Source organism: Sebastes fasciatus, chromosome 17 (assembly GCF_043250625.1).
Source record: "Sebastes fasciatus isolate fSebFas1 chromosome 17, fSebFas1.pri, whole genome shotgun sequence".
NCBI lineage: Eukaryota > Metazoa > Chordata > Actinopteri > Perciformes > Sebastidae > Sebastes > Sebastes fasciatus.
This window is the reverse complement of record NC_133811.1, coordinates 22,917,320-22,939,176: the sequence shown is the minus strand read 5'-3', so window position 1 is coordinate 22,939,176 and position 21,857 is coordinate 22,917,320. Positions and strand designations below refer to the sequence as shown.

Genomic DNA, 21,857 nt, shown 5'->3' with positions numbered 1-21,857 from the left:
AAGGTTATTTGGACAATCGGTGGTGATTAGCTCTTGATTTGGCTCACTCTGTTCGTTTGATCAGACCGTGGCATGGGAGCGAAAGCCAGCGCGACTGAGGGGGCGCAGCTGTGGCTCGGCCACGACTGAAATTGGGTGAGGAGAACCAGAAGGAGAAGGAGGGAGGAAGCAGATGAGAAGGAGGTAGAAGAGGGTGAAGAGGAGGAGCGAGGAGTTGGGGATTTAGGGACCTCCAGGGTCCTTTGCTTTCTTGGCAGTTTGAGTTATGGATTCAGGCTGCTGGCAGAGAAAATGTGAACTGCTTTGTCCCTGTTATTCCAGGTGTGGGCCCTCGTAAAAGAAAAAAAATACATTGCGTTCTTCCTTTCAACCTTTCATCCAACAACCTGCTTCCATCCTCTCTAAACCTCTCCTGGGTGGTGAATTGCAAACAAGAAAAATGTAGGTACTGGCTAATAGCTGGCTGGTGAATCAGGTTATAAAGTCTGCTTTGCCCTAAAGTGTTTGGGGGCTTTGTTGGCTGCACTGATCGTCAGGTTGGACGGGCTTGGTGTTGGGCTTAGGGTTGGCCCAGTGCCTCAACCTGGCTGGTTAGGCCAAGGAATTTTTCTCACAGTAACGGCTGTTGCATCCATCCATCCATCCATCCATCCAGTCACACAGCCAGCCAGGCAAGTGGGAAGGCCTCTCACTATATGGGTGTTTAGCCAACAAATCCCCACTCCACTCCTTTGGCCTCTCCTCTACGCCCATATATCAGGCTGACGGCTGCGGAGAACCCGACATCCAGCCAGCTGAATAAAACAGAGATTAAGCACCCACCCGAATCCATTTAATTACTCGTTCAACAGCTCTCGGCATGCAGCTCCAACCGCTGTGAGAACTTTGGAGTTCTTCACTCTTTACTTTTTTCTCCCAGTGACCACAGGGAGGTTGAAGGAGGTGGCCGGTCACAAAGAAATCTTGGCCTTGGTAACTCAAGTAATCGCTGATTCAGTTGTTGTTAACTGCATGTTTGTGTGTCTGCAATTTAAGGCTCGGTTACCAGGGTGTGTAAGGCTGGGAACTGAAGCCAGATGGAGTAGACTGTTTTAACAATGACATCATGTAGAAGGCAGCATCCCCAAATGTTTGTTTGTTTATTTTTTGCAGTAGTGTCTTCAATGGTAGGGATGCATCTTTTAAGTCAGTAATCAGTAAATTACTTATTATTGATGAAATAATATAGAATCAATACCAGGGCTGTGTATTGGCAAGAATCTAGCGATACGATATGTATCATGATACAGGGTTTGCGATTCAATATATTGCGATTGCGATTAGGGCTGTGTCAAAGTTAATGCGATAATGAGGTGTTAGCGCAAATTCAAATTTGTAGTGGGCTCAGTTTTAAAACTAGAGTGAAGATACTGACATCATATGAAACTAGAAAACCTAATGAATCCATTGGTACCAACCATGTCATACTAACTACTACTATACTAAAGCATGCATATTTTCCCATGTTGATAAGAGTATTAAATACTTGACAAATCTCCCTTTAAGGTACATTTGGAACAGATAGAAAATATGCAATTAATCGTGATTAACTATGGACAATCCTGGGATTAATCAAGATTACATATTTTAATTGATTGACAGCCCTAATTGTGATATATTGCGATACTGTAAGCAATGCGATATATTGCGTTTTTTTAAATCTCATTTTAGGAAAATATTTAGAGTATAGATAATGCACCACCATATTCATAAAGTCTGAGTAAAATGTTTACCTTTGTATACTATCAGAACAGTGGGATCTGCATTTGCATTCATCACAGTCCCTGTAACATCCAACATAATAGCTCTACTTTGAGCACATCTATTTGCAAATGTAATAAAGTATTGACCGAGCTAGTTTTTGCATGTTAACTATTAATTAAATATAATCAATACAGTGTTTTTGAGAATCGATACAGCATCACAAAACATAAAACACTGACCAAAACGAGCAAACAGTTAAACAGATTTGATGTATTTGTTCAAATCTAGAAATAGAACTTGTGTGTTTCTGTGTTTTAAGTGAGAACTGTGAACTTTGGGAGGCTGGGAGGCCTTGATGAGGGTTACTGAAATTGCGACAGGATCTTGGCAATGAAATATTAGAGCTCACGAGGACGGGGGTTACAACCACAGTGGACGGCATTTATTTTTTTGGCACCTCTCAGGCGGAGTACGACAGCCTCCAATCAGCAGCCACGATATGGCCCTCTGTCAAGAATTCGTCAGTTTGGCGGCAGCATGTTTGCTTTTGAGATAGTGGCGAACTGGGGCGGCAGGAGCTGCTTTTCAATGAGTTTACACAACAAAACCCAGGCCCTCGGCCCCATCAGCTCTCCGAGGGCCAAGAGGAGGAGGCGCTGGGTGCTGCTGGAGGAGGACTGGGGGGAAAAACCTGAGGGGGACCCAGGGTGCTGCAGACTGCAGAACAGTCGCATTATGACCTTTTCTGGAATGCTGCCACCCGCCTGCCACTGAAACACAGTCTGGCTAATTAAAGTTTCAGTGGCATTGGATTTTCACTGGCACAGCACCTCGGGCAACCTTGGGGGCTCTTAGGCAGGCGATACACACAGAGGGAAGGACGGGAGATATAAGAAGAGAGAGAGAGAGAGAGAGGAGCCGTGGAAACAGTTGAACAAGAGGACAGCCACTAAAGGGCAGCAAGGCGGCACATCCAAGCAATAACAGACAAAGTCAGTGGCTTTCCATAACGCACGGGAGAAGAGCTATATATTAGAATGCAAATCTACAGTCACAAACATGCTGGGTATTTTACATAAGCTCCGACATGGTTTGCCCTTCCAAATAGTTACGCTCTAAATATTCAAGATCATATGGAATTAGAAATGAAATTGAAACTGTCCGACTCTGTACATCTGGGTGAATGCGAGAGCTAAGCGAAGAGATGTGCAATGTCAAAACGCTGAGTGCTTTTCCAAATCTTATCGGGCCGCCTCTCAGGCTAATGGAATTTTGATGGGTCAGTATCAAGAATAAATGCATGACTTATGACACGGCTACCGGGAGCATTACCAAATATGCTGGACAGCATGTTCTCGTCTCCAAAGGATCATTGAATAATTGGCTGCGTTTGACCAGGACATTTCTGGAAATATGGCCAAGAAGAGGTTATGCAACCAGACAGACTCGCTCATGGCCTGCATTTCACAATCCACTGGCCTTGTCTCCATTAATGATCTTGACCCCCTTTTTTCACCATTTTAGAAGTGAAAGGGCCTAATGGAGCCGAACAAAGCTGCTTGTGTGTGTCTGTGTGTGTCTGTCTGTGTGTGTCTGTCTGTGTGTGTCTGTCTGTGTGTGTGTGTGTGTGTGTGTGTGTGTGTGTGTGTGTGTGTGTGAGAGACAAAGACACTGAGAGAAAGAAAGCCCCTGTGACTGTGTGTTACAGCTTGATGAGGTCTTGGTCTGTGATTCCTGGGGGAGGTGGTCCAATCTAAGCTTTATTAGGCCTTATTGAGCTGTGTGCAGGCAGGTGTGTGTGTGTGTGTGTGTGTGTGTGTGTTTTCTCTATCAAGAACATTTGGCAGAGCTTTATGAGCACCTTTGTGTGTGTGTGTGTGTGTGTGTGTGTGTGTGTGTCTCTAAAATACACTCAGTTGGTAGCAGTTTAATGGGGTGTGTTCAAGGTAATGTACATGGATTCTTCTTCATTATTTTACTTTAGTTTGATCAGTTTGGCATTTAAAGGTTGGGTCGGTGATCTTGAGAAACTAGCGAGAGTATACTATATTTTAAAAAAATGATCCAAACGAAAAACCGAGCTCAATGTTGCCAACTCTTTTCCAATGACAGTAGCTAGCAGCACCAGCTCCAAAAATCCCTAAATCTAGCGAGAAAGTCGCCAAGTCAGCAACACTGACGGCCCGTCAGATCAGGCCTCCCTCCAAAGCCACTCCCCCAAAATGATCAATAAGAACATAAACATATAATGAACATGAACGGCGAACATGGCTATTGTAAGTACTCACAGCTGTCAAACTAGCAGCTTGTGGAACTTAGGAGTCTGGTGATGCGCAATGAGTGCACGGGCAGAGTGCACGCAGGCCAGAAACCCTCACAGGTTACTACATTTAGCATAAAAAATATGCTCAAATCATAACATGGCAAACTCAAACCCAACAGGCAACAACAGTTGTCAGTGTGTCAGTGTGCTGACTTGACTATGACTTGCCCCAAATTGCACGTGATTATCATAAAGTGGGCATGTCTGTAAAGGGGAGACATGCCAGTTTTTCCTCGCAAAAATGTAGATAACTTTGGAGCGTTATTTAGCCTCCTTCTCGACAAGCTAGTACGACATGGTTGGTACCAATGGGTTCCTTAGGTTTTTTAGTTTCATGGGTTACCAGTATCTTCACTCTAGCTTTAAAACTCAGCCCGCTACAACCTACAAATCGCACGTTGTATTAATGCGTTACGGAAATTAGTACCATTAAAACCAATATGCGTAAACGCGTTATTATTGCGTCAACTTTTGCAGCCCTGTTGTTCACCTTAAATATCTTGCGATACTTTATACTTTAGAAATATACACAGATACATGAGAAGAAAGGTAGACTAGTTGTTTGGTCTAGTTAAGCAAGTGACTGATTCTCCATCTACACAATGAGTCTGTTTTGGGCCAGGCGAGCTGACTACAGTACGACTGGGGACCAGGTGGACCAGCTTTGATTGACATTTGACTTGGCTGTTAGCTTCATGGTTTGATGCCCATGAGCTACAGGCACTGTAAAACGCTCCAAATGCAGATTGGTTTTCCATCTTGTTTAAGTACAACAACTTCTACACAAAATGTCTCTTGTGTCTCCAGTCTGTCGGCTATTTATTCAGTTAGAATAGTTACAGGGACTTATTTAGACTGCGAATAAGCACATAAAGGTTTTCCCTCTACATGAAACATCTTTATCACTTTAAACTTGAGATATTGTTTCTATTAAATGCTTTTAAAGAGGGCAGTTTAAATCAGTACCACTATAAGAACTACAGAATTAATTTAACCTTTGCCCATAATGGTTATATTAACTTTCCCACAGAGGAAAAATGACTAAATCATTTGTTACTGGAATATACGGAAAGATTAATATAGAAACTCAAAGTTTCCACATTAAATAAATTAAAGTGGAGGAGATTTATGTTTGCTTTATCATGAGGTGGGTGCTGGAGAAATATATAAAGGCATACTGTGCACCATGTACTGCTAAAAGCATACAGCCATGAGAAACACATCATGGCCAATTACACCCCGTAGTGGCATTGACCAGTGTGACAGGGGAACCTCTGTGTTTAACTGTACTCACGGTTGGCAGAGTTTGATGAGGTCCTGGTCGGTGGTCCCAGGTGGCAGGCCTCGGATATACAGGTTGGTCTTACTCAGCTGCTCCGCCCCTCCCTGGCTGCAGCTGTTGGTGCTAGGGCTGGGAGGAGCCATGGGATGAGGGGGTGGAGCATAGGGCTGCTGGGAAAAGAGAAGACAAAGAGAAGAAAGATTTAACACAAACAGCTTAAAGATAGGTTTCACTTTTTAAGACATGGGAGGATAAATGAAAGAGTTAAAGGGATAGTTTGGGTGTTTTGAAGTGGGGTTGTATGAGGTACTTATCCATAGTCAGTGTATTGCCTACAGTAGATGATGGTCAGCACAAAATATTCCAAATATAGTGTACACCTAAACTGATATTTATTTTTTTAGGTGGCTAAAATACATTTTGCTGCAGCCCTGTCCACAGCAGTACATTGTTTTGCTTCCGTGCGGTAACTCCTGTCTGTTTCTCCAAACTGGAGGCGTGCCGACCGCCATCTACTGTAGGTAACACACTGAATATGAATAAGTATCTCATACAACCACACTTCAAAACACCCAAACTATCCCTTTAAAAACACTGAGAGGTGAGGTGTGAAAAAATGAAATATCTGAGACAGCAGAGGAAAGTGTGAGAAGGAGTGGGAACAGTATATCTTTTGAAGAAACAGCAGGCACAGTCAGTTCAACGTCATTGTAACTATGAGAGTAGACATTTTAAGGCGGCTGCGAGGCTGAGAGGAGACGAGATCAGGGACACTAAGAGATGAAAACATTCAAATCAACAGCAAATATTAATGAGTAAAATTTCAACATTTAACCTCAGCCTCAAATATGAAGAATACTACATTCTCATTAAGAGTGGAGGAAAAAAATGGAAACAAATTTGCATGGCAATATTGCATCGATACATAGACGTCAAATAGCGATCTTTTATTATATAAACTATTAACCTCTTCACAATCCGACGTAGTAGCTAGAGTGGTACTGGCATCATATCAAACTAGAAAACCTTAGGAATTGATCGGTACCGTGTCATGTTAGTTTGTCGGGAAGGACGCTAAATAACGCTCCAAAGTTACACTAAATTTTGGCGAGGAAAAATTTGCATGACCATTTTCAAAGGGTTCCCTTGACCTCTGACCTCGAGATATGTTAATGAAACCTCTGAGATGATCAGAGTGAAAACTGAGTCTTATTAGATAAAACAGATGTTGACGAACTGCATAATTTGTATTTGAAAAAAGGTAATAAATTACAATATATCGCAATACCGGTATATCTTATCGCAATTCTACTACTATAGCATATCGCAAAAATGTTTAAAATCGCAATAAGATCGTATTGTGACTTAAGTATCGTGATAATATCCTATTGTGGGGCCTCTGGTGATTCCCACCCCTAATACTCATGTGGAAAAAGGTCTGTACAATGACGGATTAGACGACACATTCTGTACTGTACACTTCTTCCACTTTGTGTCACCGACCTTTATACAGTATATTGCAATGGATTGCATCTGAACCGTCAGTGTGCAGGTTTTTTTTTCTAAATATGCGACTGGAGTCAAGAGTGCAAAGCCTTTCTACATTTTCTATTTTAAGTAAACATTTCACCACGGTGTCTCTCTGAAATTAGGGTTCATAAGGCTTCCAACAGTTTTAAATGATGGCAACTTGCTGCTTACTATTCATACCCTCAAAACCAATTCCATTACACTGTAAAACAATTTACACCTCGGAGGGTGTGCTATCTCGACGCAGTAATCCTCTCAAGCCCATTTCATAAACACCTCAATACGAACGTCTCTTTCCCAGTATAATCTCTATCTTCTAAAATGTATTCGAAATGCTTTAGATGTGTGATTTCTTTTTCTCCCTCCCTCTCCTTCTCCTCCCCTGCCTGTTGTGCTGTTAGTGTAGATTTATGGTGTAGGAGTCAGGGCCCCCTGCTCACAGCCCATTTATATCTCTATTGCAGGGACACTGCACATAGTGACAGGAAGGGAGAAGCAGGGGCCCTGTGGGCATGAGGGGGAAGAGAGAGAGAGAGGGAGAGAGAGAGAGAAGCACTAGAAGAGAGAAAGAAACGATGCACACTGCAATAAAGTAAGTGAGTGATGGATGAAACGGAGGAAATAAAAAAAAGTGGTCAGGGAGAGAGGGGAACATGACTAAATACCAGCAGCAACTCCAGTTAACCATCTTAACCCCTTATCCTCCCCAGAGAGAACCTAAAGACCCCATGCCATGCCGTGGAAACACACACAGTTAAACACGCACACACACACACACACACACACACACACACCATTAGCCCTCCGATCCGCCCCACACGTTAGCAGCGGCTGCCGAAGCATGGCTGATTTGATGCGCTATTTTAAGCGTGTGTGCCATGCCAGCGTGTTGCCTCCCACTCCTCAGACAAAAGAGCCGGGGTCCCTGGAGCGTGAAGAGAGAGAGCCAAGTCCATCAATGGACGGCCAATTACCACGCTGAGCTAAGTGGAACTGATGGGCAGCCACTCGCTGTGCCGGACACACACGTACTGTACACACACGGCTATACACACACACACACACACACACACACACACACACATGACCACGTGATGACACAGAAACACCTTTTGTACACGGAAGCCAAAACAGCCATCGCACCATCCGGCCAGAGCTGTTTTAAATCCTCCGGAGTCAACTTCAACTGGACTTTCATGTAATTCGAGACAAATCTCAAGTGGAGTCCCGGACTGTAGTCCGTGTCCATGTCAGATCACAAGTCTTCATAATGAGAGTAGTCATTGTCTTGATGAAAGGCTGTCAGGCCTCTGAATACTAGAGCGGCAACGATTAAGCGATTAGTCGATTCGTTGTCAACTATTAAATTAATCGGCAACTATTTTGATGATAGATTAATCAGTTTGAGTAATTTAAGAAAAAAAGGCACAGTTCTCTGATTCTACCTTCTTAAATATGAACATCTTCCTGGTTTCTACTCCTCTATGACAGTAAACTGAATATCTTTGAGTTGTGGACAAAACAAGACATTTGAGGACGTCATCTTGATCGACATTTTTCACTATTTTCTGACATTTTAGAAACCAAACAACTAATCTGTTGATTATTTTCTTGATTAATCGACAATAAGAATAATCTTTAGTTGCAGCCCTACTGAATACTGACCATGAAAACGCCTTGACGTGTGAACATTTCGCTTTCGAAGCTGTTCATAGCTTTTTACATGAATCAGACCATTTAACTCCTTAATTAAAAATGCATGATGTGTGGCTTTGTTAGGCCTGTTGTTGTTAGAGTTAAGGCTGTTACACACATCAATAAACTTTTTCTGTTGTTTTTGTCATGAGTACTTTCACACAGAAGGCAAGTATTAGGCTGCGGTAAAGCGGCGTAATTTGTTTTCGAAACGATGTCGATTTTCTGAGCTTTCGCAAATAAAGGCATCAACCAATCACATTGTGCGGGCTGAGTTGCACTTATATGTATGAAACAACAACTCCGAGGCTCCGGAGTCTGAACCAGGACGGCAAACTTTATTACACTTTTCAACTTTGACAAAGGCAGCGCAGACCAGATCAACTTCTTCCGCTCTTACCTTTCACAATAAAAGCCCTAGACATATAATATTCACAGGCGAATATTTCTCAATTTCATGTTGTTTATTCGCCACGCCCCTGATGTGTAAAGGCCTTTAGGCACAGCCCTGTGGCTTCAGGGTATAGATGTCAACCATAAACCACAACATCCTCCGTTCAAATCCAGCCAGCCTTTGTTGCATCTCTCTCCCCCTCATTTCCTGTCCTCTCTCTCCACTCTCGCTTTTATAATAAAGAAAAGTTTGTGGTTTGTCGTCATGTCTTTACTCACGTAACTTCAATCCCACAGCGGTAAAGTTCAGGTCTAAAGTTGCAATTTTTCTGACTTAAGTCTGACTCAACTATAACTTTGATCGCCAAACACAGACGCACAAACTCCACTTTGCCCCCCTCCTCCAGCAGATTGGGCCTCACACTGCTTTGGTAGCCTTGGTTACACAGGCTAAAATGAAAAAAAAAAAAAAGCACAACTAGTCATCCGGTCACTCACGTTTTCATGCAGTGGCAGTAGAATAGAGGAATCTTAATCTCCTGAGTGCTCCATGGGAGTTATTTTCTCCCACTCAAAGTCACAGGAATGTGCGCAGCTGCAGTTCAAGCCTCGACTTTGAGGATTTCACCTTACGTCCCCCCTCCTCTCAACTCTTCGTTTTATTTTCCCCTGGTCCACTGTAGCTTAAATTACACACACACACACACGGTACTTAACATAACTGTGCGACACGTACAAATTCGCCAGCACAAATAGCGCTGAAGGTTAATTGAAAGCCTCTCTCTCTTTCTTTGTTTTAGCCCCTTCAGTAATACACACAGCGCCCTCCTCCTCCTCCTCCCTGGGCTCCGGGCTTGGCTTGCATCCTGGGCTTTGGAATTCATGTGTCCCGCCCTATCGATTTGCTTTCATTTTTTAAGGTCAGGAGCTGAAATCTTACACAATGAGGCATGGAGGGTCAGAACCAGCCCATTACTTACAGTGTTGGGCGAGAAGACAGAGACCGAGGTTATCCAAGGAGAAAGGAAAAAAGGACTGAAGAGTCCCCCGGGATAGAGAAGGGAGGAATGGGTGCCGAAGATCTCGGAGGAGTGGCGGCTGTTGGGGTGGATGTTGGGACGGGGTGAATGGGTTTCATGTCGGACTTATGGATTTAATGGCGTTTTTTAAGGGAGGTTCGTACACTTGAGGAATGCAAAAGTTGGATAAAGAGCTGCCAAAAGGGCAGGCTCTTCAAATGCCTGTGTGTCTACATGTGTAATGTATGTATGTGCATGTGTTGGGAGGGAACTCGTGCAAGCGTGGGAGTGAAATTACCAAACACACATTGGCTGTTGCTTCAACCCGCAAGCACACACACACACACACACGCACACGCACACGCACACGCACACGCACATGCACACGCACACGCACACGCATTCCCACAAAAACCCTCTTTTTTAAAATGAAATTCTCTCTTGGCTTCCTCCGGTCGCCCCCACTGGAGGTTAATAACCGCGCTTGTTTCTCTTTCCGGACGGTTCCGTGACTGCTGTTTACCCTCAGCCTGTCAAGCCTTCGAGATCCGGCTTCTCAAATATATAATAAAATGCAGGCCTTATGTGTCAGGATGATGAGGATTGAATACAGCACTTGACAAAAGGGGTATATTGCAGCAAGAGAGAGGGGGGAGGGGGACGGAAGATTGAGGGAAAGAAAAAAAAGATAGAAAGAGTTAAAGGGAGGAATAGAAGAGAGTGTGGGAGAATAGCTGGTTATGACACTTCAAAAACCTCCAGGTGGTAAATGAGAAAAAGCTCCATTCTCCCCCCTCCCTACCCAGCTGTGACATGCTGCTACAGAGGCTTACTGGGGGATTTCAATTTGCCGCACTGTATTTTAGACAGGCAGAATGGTTTACACAGGCCCAATTTACCGAGCCAGCCGTGCAGGAGGGGGGGTGGAGGGGGGTTCACAGCCTCCGTGACACGCCAGCCAATGTTTATGAGTGTATTAAGTGAGGATGATAAATCTAACGTACGTTACATAGGCTGAGGGCGCACGGCGCTGCACTGTATATTCACACACCCACATTCTTCATTGAGATCACAGCTAGCCCTCTCTGTCACGGAGAGTAATAGGTAAGCCTGAACCTACTGTGTGGCTATTGTTATTATGTTTATACAGCATCTTTACACTGTATGAACTCCTTATGCATTGTGCGTATACATGTGCTATTGCAACCTTATTTATGCTGCTTATGATCGCTGTCCTGTTACAGGCTGTTCTCATACACCGTTTGTAGCTATAACTGCAAAAAGTAATGAACTGTAATTTGCATAAATCCGTAATCCGTATAATCGTGAAGTATAAAGAGCAAGAAACGCCGCATAGGGAGGAGGTCGGGGTGGATGGGGGGGTCAAAAAACATTGTGATTTCGCCCAGGATACCGGTGTTCGTACCCCGTGTGAAACCAGAAGTCAACGTTGATTTATTTGTACTAAAGTTACGCCACTTCCGGAGTTATTTTAACCAAAACCACAATCTTTTCCTAAACCTAAGTAAGTTGTTTTGTTGCCTAAATCTAACCAAGTTGTTTCCTGTGAAGACCAAAGTTTATTTTGAAAAAACTGTATGCATGTAATGAGCAGAAATTAATGTCATGTGTTAATGGACATTCGTAGGAATACGAATCGTTGCATGAGGACACGTTGCCTATTAAAACCATTTATCTCCATAATATCAACAGCCCTGTTTTCAGCTTTATGCACTTTTCAGATAATCCAATTTTTTTTCTAAACTGTTTATTTAACTCAAGAGGTAGGAGAGGTTTCTCAACCCATGAAGAAACACTTCAGATATTAGAAAAGAATCTGAAACCATGTATTTGGAGATACATGGTTTTCACCGGATAACGATAAGATGCCATTTAAAAAAAAAAAAATGAAACCAAGAACAAGACATTTAGGTAACAAATGAGGACTGGAAAAAAAAAAATCAATTCTATACATGTTTATTTAGAGGTGTGTAATATCGATTTAATGATCAATGATCCAATATCATCGCTGGAAAGTGAAAATATCAATACATGTCATCATCTTTAAGATACACCTTTATTTTTAAATTCCCTCTTTATATTTATTTTTTTTATTAAAAGAATAGATTGTTTGTTTTTCATTTAAATGTCAGCTCAGTAATATTATTATCAAATCCTATTTTAGTTTAGTTGTTTTGTGCGAGGTGATATAAATGTAAGTGATTGTTTTAAATTGGCATATGATATCATATCGATGGCAGGCCCCTGAATTGAATCGAATCAAGATCGTATCGTGACAGACTTTGTGATATCAGCATATATCGTATTGTTGTCCGAATCAATATGATATGGTATTGTGATGGTACTTCTGATTTAAACCCCTAGTGTTTATGATATGGCGTCCCTGCAGATAGCACCTGGAAAGTTGGTTTTCCCTTTTTTCCAGGTTGACTATATCTTTATGTAAGGTGGCTCCTTACTTATATAAAAAATGTGAAAACATACCATGTGAGCACACAATGTTTGCCAAACAGAAAGGAGGGCAGCCATGGCACTAATTGGAATGAAAGCTGTGGCTTCCCTGCCTCCCTGCACTCTGCAGGGCAGGGCTGCGACTGGAGGAGAGGCGGCTGTGCACCGCCATGGTAATTGGCCCTGATTTATAGGAGGCCACAGCATCCAGAGAGAGCTAGCTCAACACTGGCAATAGGCCAGACAAGGCCACGCTGTCAATATCAGTAAACCAACCCAACCCTGCCCAAACACCCCCCCCACGGCCCGGACGCCGCTACCCGAGATCAGCTGTCACCGTATACGGGAGGGTGCCCGTGTGTGTCCTTGTGTTTGTGAGTCACACACACACGAGACAACCTGCCACGAAAAATGACAAGCAGTCGCCTTAAATTGAAGAAAAAAGCCTCTCAGCTCATCCTCCATTAATTCATGCTGGCAAAGTCTCTGCAAAGACTCTTAAAGACAAGCACGGTCCCAGAGGCATCCCTTCCAAACTGCCAGAACTAACAGCTAGCTCTGCGGTCGGCCGCATTCACATCAGCCTCCGAGCACGGGAGGAACACAAATCCCCCATCCATCCTGGAGAGCTGCTCCCAAACCTTTAGCCCCTTAAACATGTACGCCGAGAGGAGAGGGAGGGACGCTGGAAGACAACAGGGAAGAGAGCCATTGTCCTCCTTTTGCCTCCTATTTTCATGCCTGTCGAGGTAAACCCCATAGCCAAAACATCCCCAACTCACATGGGAATGCAACGCTGATGACGCTACAGCCAAATGTATCCTGATAGGAGCATCTCTGTATGCGAGGGCATGGAGAGAGTGCAAGAGGAGAGAAGGGGGATGAGACAACAGCCAAACCAGGACGGAGGAAAAAGAAGGAAATATATAGGATAAAAGAGCAAATGAGAAAAAGACGGATTAAAGTACAGGAGTCATTGTGACTGTCTGATTCTCTCTGGGCTTGCACCAGCCTGCGGGCCTTCTTCCTCAGTAAAAACAACAAAAGCCCAGGGATCTGGGACAGTAGTAAGCCAACACTGCTGTGGACAATGACGCAGGGGGCTAATTTTAAACATGCTGATTGGTCCATCTCCAGCATCTCTCATAGCAAAGGATGGAGCTCCCTCTCTCTCTCTTTTCCTGTTTCTCTCTGTTGCCTTTCTTATTGCTCACCCTCTTCTCTCCCCCCACAGGCTCCCTCTCACTTTCTCTTTGGGGCAGATAAGCGCGGGATGTTGTCTCCCGTGTCAGGACCCATGTGTCTGGATCCAGAGCCCCGGAGTTAAAATAGAGGCCATATCTTTCCCAGGGGGGAGAGTAGATAGGATGCATACATATTATCTGACAGAGAGGACAAGAGCTATGGAGGTAAACAAGGCGTGCTTTATGTAGCGTCACTGTTTAAAAACACCCGAGTCATCTGTTTCAGCTGCAAGGGGGTTGACATAAAGGGAAAATAGTATTGGGTCTGAAATGCATCATTTTACTATGAGACATGAATTGGAAATGGAAAGTGATCGTTATTACCTGTTGTAAATCTGGCATCCGAAGATAGCACAGGGATGGAATTGGAATTACAGTGCTTTTTAGCGTTTATTTACACTTCTTTGTAGGAATTTAATTGGTACTCTCATCCGGAGAAGAACTGTGAGATCAATAATTAGTCACGAATCACCACAGTTTAGAAGACTAAAAATAAATATGTGCAAGGAACAGCAATGCAAGCGTATGACCTAGAAAATACTTTTTTTTTTTTAATAATGCAAAGGTAGGAGTGGGGGGGGTAAAGAGTGGAAGGTATCATATCACAATGCCACTATGCTTTATGATATCTATAAAGAAGGAATCTCTGTCTGTGTGTCCTTCGTATATCTCAAGAACCGTTCATCTAATCTCCTTCACACTTGGCGGGGGTATTGCTAGGGACCAAAGGATGTGCAGTGTCAAAGTGGGTGCAATGTGGACACGCGACAACCAGGCTGATTGACTACCATCCTAAGTATTGTAGGAGCAGTGAGCTGCTGTAAAGCGCCCAGGGAGCAACTTGGGGTTCAGGGTCTCGCTCAAGGACACTTCGACATGCAGACAGCAGGAGCCGGGGATCGAACCGCCAACCTTGTGGTTGAAAGACGTATAATACATAAGTAGACTATGGCTAAAACACATCTATATCTACAACACTTGAATGTCGGGTTCCCCCTTATTGTTTATTAAAAGCTTGAAACCAGCTTTTATATCCCAATCATCCCCTCAAATGTTACTCCTTTGACACAAGCTGTTGGTTGAAATCTGTGTATGCACTATATTTTATATCAGGTTTTAAGCTTTTAAGAATTGCAGGCATAACCTAAAACATATACAATTATTTAGAGTACATATAATATATGTCATATGCCGTTGTCAGCGTATGACATATAATACATATGTAGGGATCTGATATTGGCTATTGGCTCGATACTGACCTTATCAAGAGGATTGGCCATGATGAGATCAATCTGCATTAAATGCCATTTTTTCATTAACATCAGCATAAAACCAAAAGTTTCAACTATTACAACTGTTATGTTACCTTACGTGATATATTTCCAATGAATTTTCATGCCGGGATGCAGATTTTAAATCGGAAAAAGAGGAAAAAAGAAAGCACTATTGTCTATAACATCTAATAGCTTGAGTTGAATTACAGGTTATTGGTTCCAGGAGAAAAAGTGTCAACGATGCATCCCCGAAAAAATATGCATGATGTAGAGAAATATAGGAGGGTAATATTTGCATTTCACAGTTTGCCCTTGGTCCTGAGTCTAGACTGGTAAATCATCGGGTGACATTTAATGAATATAACATAAATGCTGAGCTGATGTATTTGAAATATAAAATAAATATATGGGATGTCTTTTCTTTTATCTTTCTTTCTCTTTGATTAAAACTTGATGACAGTGCCATGCATTAAACACTTTAACATCTTTGATTTTAAATTACGAGTCAAGAAATGCAAATTTGACAGAGGATTCTTACAGCTATGAATTCAAGCAGTTATGAACTTTCTCTTCTGTTCAAACATTTGCAGAATCTATTTCCAACATGTTACTAGTAACTCTCTCAGTGAGGTCCTCCATCACCTCACATTCTTGTTTAGTTTCTGCAATCGCATTGATAGCATTTACAGAACAGGTTGTTCACCAGGCCCAAACATGCACACCCTTAGCTCCCATGTTTATACCACTCCTTGGCAAACCATAAACTTCTCTCTGCGGACATTAAAGGTCAACCGGTGTTTAGGTGACATAACCAGTGGCTTAAGTGTGTTTGTGGAGAGCGATTACGACGGTTTGGCTGCGAGCGAGGTGACCGCCGCAGAGGGATCCGTAAAAAAAAAAAAAGAGTAGAGAGCGAGCCGTGGGCAGAGCCAAAGTGAAACTCGATGGACATAAATATTTGGGCTGATTTGTCATCATTATGGCCAGCTGGGTCCGTTTGCAAGCTAGCCGGTGTGGGAGTGGAGACTGCAGGATGGATGCAGCAAGAAAGTGGGAGGACAGAGGCACTCCTTTAAAGAGCGAGCAGCAGTAACCGCGAGATGGACGGAGGATGATAGAGAGAGTGGTATAAAGAGAGAAACAGAGTGTTCTAAACTTTGGTCTCTAGCTGAACCTGAGCTGGCAGCCTCAGATATACTGTGGCTATGATCCATATAGACAAATCATGATTACAGATTGGTCCCCAGGTCACTTATTTAACCAAACCCCTCAATTTTGAGCTGACAGATGTGGCAAATGATTTTTTTTTTATTAAGCCATTAATCATTCAGTCTATAAAATGTCTGAAAGGAGTGAAATATTCACAAGGTGACGTCTTCAAATTAGTCTTTTTTTTTATAACCAACAGTCAAAAACCTCAAAGAGCTACAATATTTAATCAATCAGATGTCAACTATTAAATTAAACCGCCAACTATTTTGATAATCAATTAATCAGTTTGAGTAATGTTTTAAGAAAAAAAAAGTCAAAATTCTCAGATTGCAGCTTCTTAAACGTGAATATTTTCTGGTTTCTTTACTCCTCTATGACAGGAAACTGAATCTCTTTGAGTTGTGGATAAAAAAAGACATTTGAAGACGTCATCTTGGGCTTTGGGAAACACTGATCGACATTTTTTCACCATTTTATAGACCAAACAACTGCGCCTTGGTTAGCCCTAATTGCGATTAAATATTATATATATTGTCTGACAGCCCTAGAAAGATTTATTATGTTCCATAATTCGACTGAGCTCATTGCATTTCATGTTTTTAGAAAATTACGCAGCCTGGAAAAGCCCTCCGTCACCAGAGCTCTGCACCCAGAGGACCCTCAGTGTGAAGCTTCGTCTCTGTGTAAAACAACACCAGATATTAGGAAGAGAGCAGCAACCTCTCTCTCTCTCTCTCTCTCTCTCTCTCTCTCTCTCTCTCTCTCTCTCTCTCTCTCTCTCTCTCTCTCTCTCTCTCTCTCTCTCTCTCTCTCTCTCTCTCTCTCTCTCTCTCTCTCTCTCTCTCTCTCTCTCTCTCTCTCTCTCTCTCTCTCTCTCTCTCTCTCTCTCTCTCTCTCTCTCTCTCTCTCTCTCTCTCTCTCTCTCTCTCTCTCTTCTCTCTCTCTCTCTCTCTCTCTCTCTCTCTCTCTCTCTCTCTCTCTCTCTCTCTCTCTCTCTCTCTCTCTGTCTAATTGGGCACATTCTTCAGGAGTCAGTTATGTTTTTCACAGGAAGTGTAAGCACAAACAGAGGACTGTGGAAGATCTATATAAAGCTGGACTATCTCTTTTTTCAGCGTGACCTGTCTCTCACTGAGACAAATGTCTGCCAATCCAGTCACGCACATGGGCTGGCATCCTGCCTTGAAATGTTCTCATAGGCTGCATAAAGGGTAGAGAAAGTAGGAGAATAACAAACACCCAAATGTGAGTCTCTCCCTCAAAAAATACATCTTAAGTGTCGTCTCAAATATACCATATGTTAGTTCTCAGTCCACTGGCCTTTGACTGGCAGTCCAAGAGGACCAAGTCGTTGGCCGACTGCCACTTCTAAATGACTGAATAGATAGCTGACCGGCTGACCAGTTGATGAGTTATTGCTCAAGTGTGGATGCCAAGGGGAGCGAGAGCGAGAGAGACAGGGGACAGATTGATAGAGACGAAGCTTGAGCCGTCCCAGAATGCCATTTGTTACGCCGTTCTCCAGACAAACAAATTTACGTCTCCTCTCCCAGAAGGTCAACTGTGCTCAAATTCATAAATAAGGCTGTAATTGGTGCAGGAGCGCCAAAGAGGCTCAAAGGTCCCCAACAGACTAGTGCATGAGTTACTGCCCGACGCTGACTTCAGTGTGCTTTTGACTGCGTGCCCACGGCCATATGTTAAAATACGTAATGTTTGCATAACTGAGCCATGTTGTCATTGCTTTTACAAATAGCAGACTCACACAGAGAAGTTTTACACATAAAAGATGACTGCTAGCAGGTATTGCTCAGTGAATGCTAGAAAAGCAGGCGTTACACAGTGCATACGTCATGCTATGCTTTGTGTATGGAAGGATGAACACTGAGTTTATCAGAGATACAATGTTTCTACCACGGACCTTAATCAAGCATCAAGTGTACAATATCTCATAACATCTTTATACTAAAGCCACAGGATGCAACCACTAGGGCCTCAACCAAAGAAAGTCTTAGTTGATTAACACTTATTCGATTTTGTCGACGAATCGATTAGTTGAGTTTCTTGGAAATAATCGACCACAGAAATCATAGTCGACTAAGACCAAAACAACCAATTAGTCAACTAATTGACTAAGGGTGCTTTCACAAGCCAACATTGAGTCTGTTTTAATCGTACTCTGGTGCGGTTCAACACCTGGTGCGGTTCGTATGTGAACACTGGTCCGAGACCGCTTGTGAGAGGTGGTCTTGGATCGTTTCCAAGCAAACCAAATCACAGATTGCCTGCGTGGGCATTTGTTGAGATGGATGGTGACAGGTTAACATGAGTGGGAGAGGACTGACCTGGACTTCTGCAGAAGTCCGATGTTTGCTTGACATCTGGGCCGAACAGAACACAGAATTTGCTTAATAAAGACCACGAAAATAGTGACGTTTAGTCGTTAGGGATAAACTGAAGGAGAGGGGATTCGTGGGCACAGTAGATCAGTGCCGATTTAAAGTGGAAACACTTCAATTGCAATATTTCAAAATCCGCAATTCCCTGCATAGAAGTGGCAGCTCTTGAGACGAAAAAGATAAATTCGCTCCTTCATACACGGCCCTGAGCAAATTCATTTTTTTTTTATTTGGTCCACTTTAATTTGTGCACTGTGAAACTGAACCAGACTTCCACTGATTTCACTGTGATTCGCACTAGCCAAATGGACTATTGCTTGTGAAAGCAGCTCTAACATCAACGAATTAAAAGTGAAGCCAGATCGCAAATATCTGAATTACACATCGATAAAAACATTCATTAAATGAGACAATGTATGTCAAAGTCCATGGAATAGAAATGAAAATATGTATAAAAAAGAAATTGGGAATTGAAAGTATAAAAGATTAGATGGGCAGTGGAAAATAAGCAATTGTTATCAACAGGAGACGTTTAAACATGGGATAAGGAAGGCAGATCAGACAATAACCAGTCCAAGTATCATAAACAGACAATAACCAGTCCAAGAATCATATCAGAACTGGAAACATCTTCAGAACCTCGAAGAAAAACAATTCATACAGAAAAATGTGAATGTTTCAGAAGACTTCTAATGAAGACAGGGACAGCAGAGTCAATTACTATTAGGAAAATTTGAAGAAAATAGTCAAATATTAGTATTTGTTTTTAATTATTTACTCAATGTATTTTCCGATTTTCATTTGTATCATATTAATTTAGTTTGCCTCATTTTAAGGTTGTTTTCCATCAAGTATTGAGGTGCTAATTGTCTCTTCTTTTGCTTGGTTTGCCGGCCTCTGGCTTCGATATTAAGCTGCTGTTGTCTCATATTGTGAATCCGATGCCAAACAAAGATCTATCACACATAACTTTAATAAAATTGGTGCTGATAGTGTTTGGGGATTCAACCTATTCTTTCATATAATTCAATTATAACATGTACCTGTCGATGCTTTTGCGTATTATCACCATTATTCTTCACCTCGTTGTGTGAACATACTGTGCGTTAATGTATTCTACGCCTGTGGAGAAATCCAGTTCTCATGCACTGCTGAGAAATATGTGTGATTATACACACAAGGAAACGCACGAAAAGGTGGATTCACACACACAAAACAAAGGAAACTGGCATTGACGCGCAAACTGTAGAAGCATATATATGTACATACATACAGGAGAGGACACACATCCTCTTCCCTTTTGAATATTCATTTTTCTTTCACATGTAAAGTAGTTGCACTGGGTCTGGAATGTCACTTTGGGCCCCCGGGGAATACACTCACTGGAGCGTCTCTGACAATTGCCAGACTAAATACTGGCACTAAACACCAGCCGCTGTTGTGGCAGGAAGGCTTGAGACACCGCTATAACAAATCAGCAAGGGAAATGGAAAAACGGTCCGTTTGTAGTAGTTTATAGGGTTATTTTATGACGTCCATCTGAAAAACATATCCAGGGATTTCACAGAGGGATCCTAACCAACCGGGCTGCGTTCCGTCTTTAAGAAAGCCAGAGAAATCAGGTGCACAAGCGGCAGCAGGAGGAAGGTGGTGATGTTTAAACGCTTAAAAATGGACGGTTTGTAATACAGAATAATTCAACGTCTATTTGGCCTTTATTCTTTTTGATTATTGTTCTATAGACATCATTTAAATGAGGCATAAACTAGCACAGGTCTCCAGTTCTTTGTCTATATGACAACTGAAACATTAATGTGTGAAAAAAAAAAAAAATGGCTTTGAAATGGTACATTATCCAGCAATTCTGTAATTGCGAGGCAGGCTGTAAATGAGATTTTGATGGATGTGAACTTCTGGATGTGTTAGAGAAAAGGTCGTGCAGCAGCAGGCAATCAAACTGACAAGAGTGTTGTTTCCTTTTTTTTTTAAATGAGGGGGGGAAAGAGCAAGATGAAAATATCATCTGGGATCTTTTGCATGTTTGAAAATGAATTGTATCCAAATATTTGCACTACAAATGTTAGACTTAACACTGAAAATATAAAGCTACATCAACATCTGGAACCACATACAGCATTACTCATACCGTAAACTGTCCTACTTTACTTTAACACTGCTATTTTCACTTTGTTTGAGGGCAACTGCCTGGTGATACACTTTGTGACTTTATACTGTATCTTGGCAAGGACTGCCTGACTGCACCAAAGTTTTCGTCTCTGTGAGGTTAGAGTGTCTGAAACACCCACCTTTGTGGCTCGGCTCCAACCTCTGATTTGGCACCCAGCTCTCTTCTGACAAATGCATTTCTAAAGGCCTTTGCACACCGGGGGTGTTCTTTAATTCGTACTATCAGAGAGAAAGTGAATATAATGCGGCGAAAAAGTGACAAGCTTTCGCACCTCGAATGAAGGCATCGACCAATCATGTTGGCAGGAAAAACATATTCAGTACATAGTCCGAACCAAGATGGCAAACTTTAGAACTCCTTTCAACCTTGACAAAGGCAGTGCACACCAGATCCACTCCTTCTGCTGTTTCACAATAAAAGCCCTAGCGTAACTGCATAACTGTTGTAGTTGGTCCTCTGCCTGCGCGAATCTATATTGAATCGTGATTAATCGCAAATTAATCACAAAACTTTATGTGTTAAAAATGTACCTAAAAAGGAGATTTGTCAAGTATTTAATACTCTTATCAACATGGGAGTGGGCAAATATGCTACTTTATGCAATGTATGTATATACTTATTATTGGAAATCAATTAACAACCCAGAACAATGACACATTTTGTCCAGAAACCCTCACAGGTACTGCATTTAGCATAACAAATATGCTCAAATCATAACATGGCAAACTGCAGCCCAACAGGCAACAACAGCTGTCAGTGTGTCAGTGTGCTGACTTCACTATGACTTACCCCAAACTGCATGTGATTATCATAAAGTGGGCATGTCTGTAAAGGGGAGACTCGTGGGTACCCATAGAACCCATTTTCATTCACATATCTTGAGGTCAGAGGTCAAGAGACCCCTTTGAAAATGGCTAGCCTGTTTTTCCTCGCCAAAATTTAGCGTACGTTTGGAGCGTTATTTAACCTCCTTTGCGATAAGCTAGTATGACATGGTTGGTACCAATGGATTCCTTAGGCTTTATATATATGTCTAGTTTGATATGATGCCAGTATCTTCACTCTAGCTTTAAAACTGAGCCC

At 42.4% G+C, this 21,857-nt stretch overlaps 1 protein-coding gene across 7 annotated transcripts in view; it reads right to left on the bottom strand.

Moving 5' to 3' along the window:
- Nucleotides 1-21,857, bottom strand: part of rbms3 (RNA binding motif, single stranded interacting protein) — a 345,383-nt gene that overhangs the window by 195,525 nt on the left and 128,001 nt on the right. For 5 of the 7 annotated variants that reach the window (XM_074613699.1, XM_074613700.1, XM_074613706.1 and 2 more), the window contains one exon: nucleotides 5,361-5,518. In XM_074613699.1, the coding sequence (XP_074469800.1) occupies nucleotides 5,361-5,518 (158 nt within the window). The remainder of the gene's footprint in view (nucleotides 1-5,360; nucleotides 5,519-21,857) is intronic. The other 2 variants (XM_074613702.1, XM_074613704.1) reach the window with 1 other exon arrangement.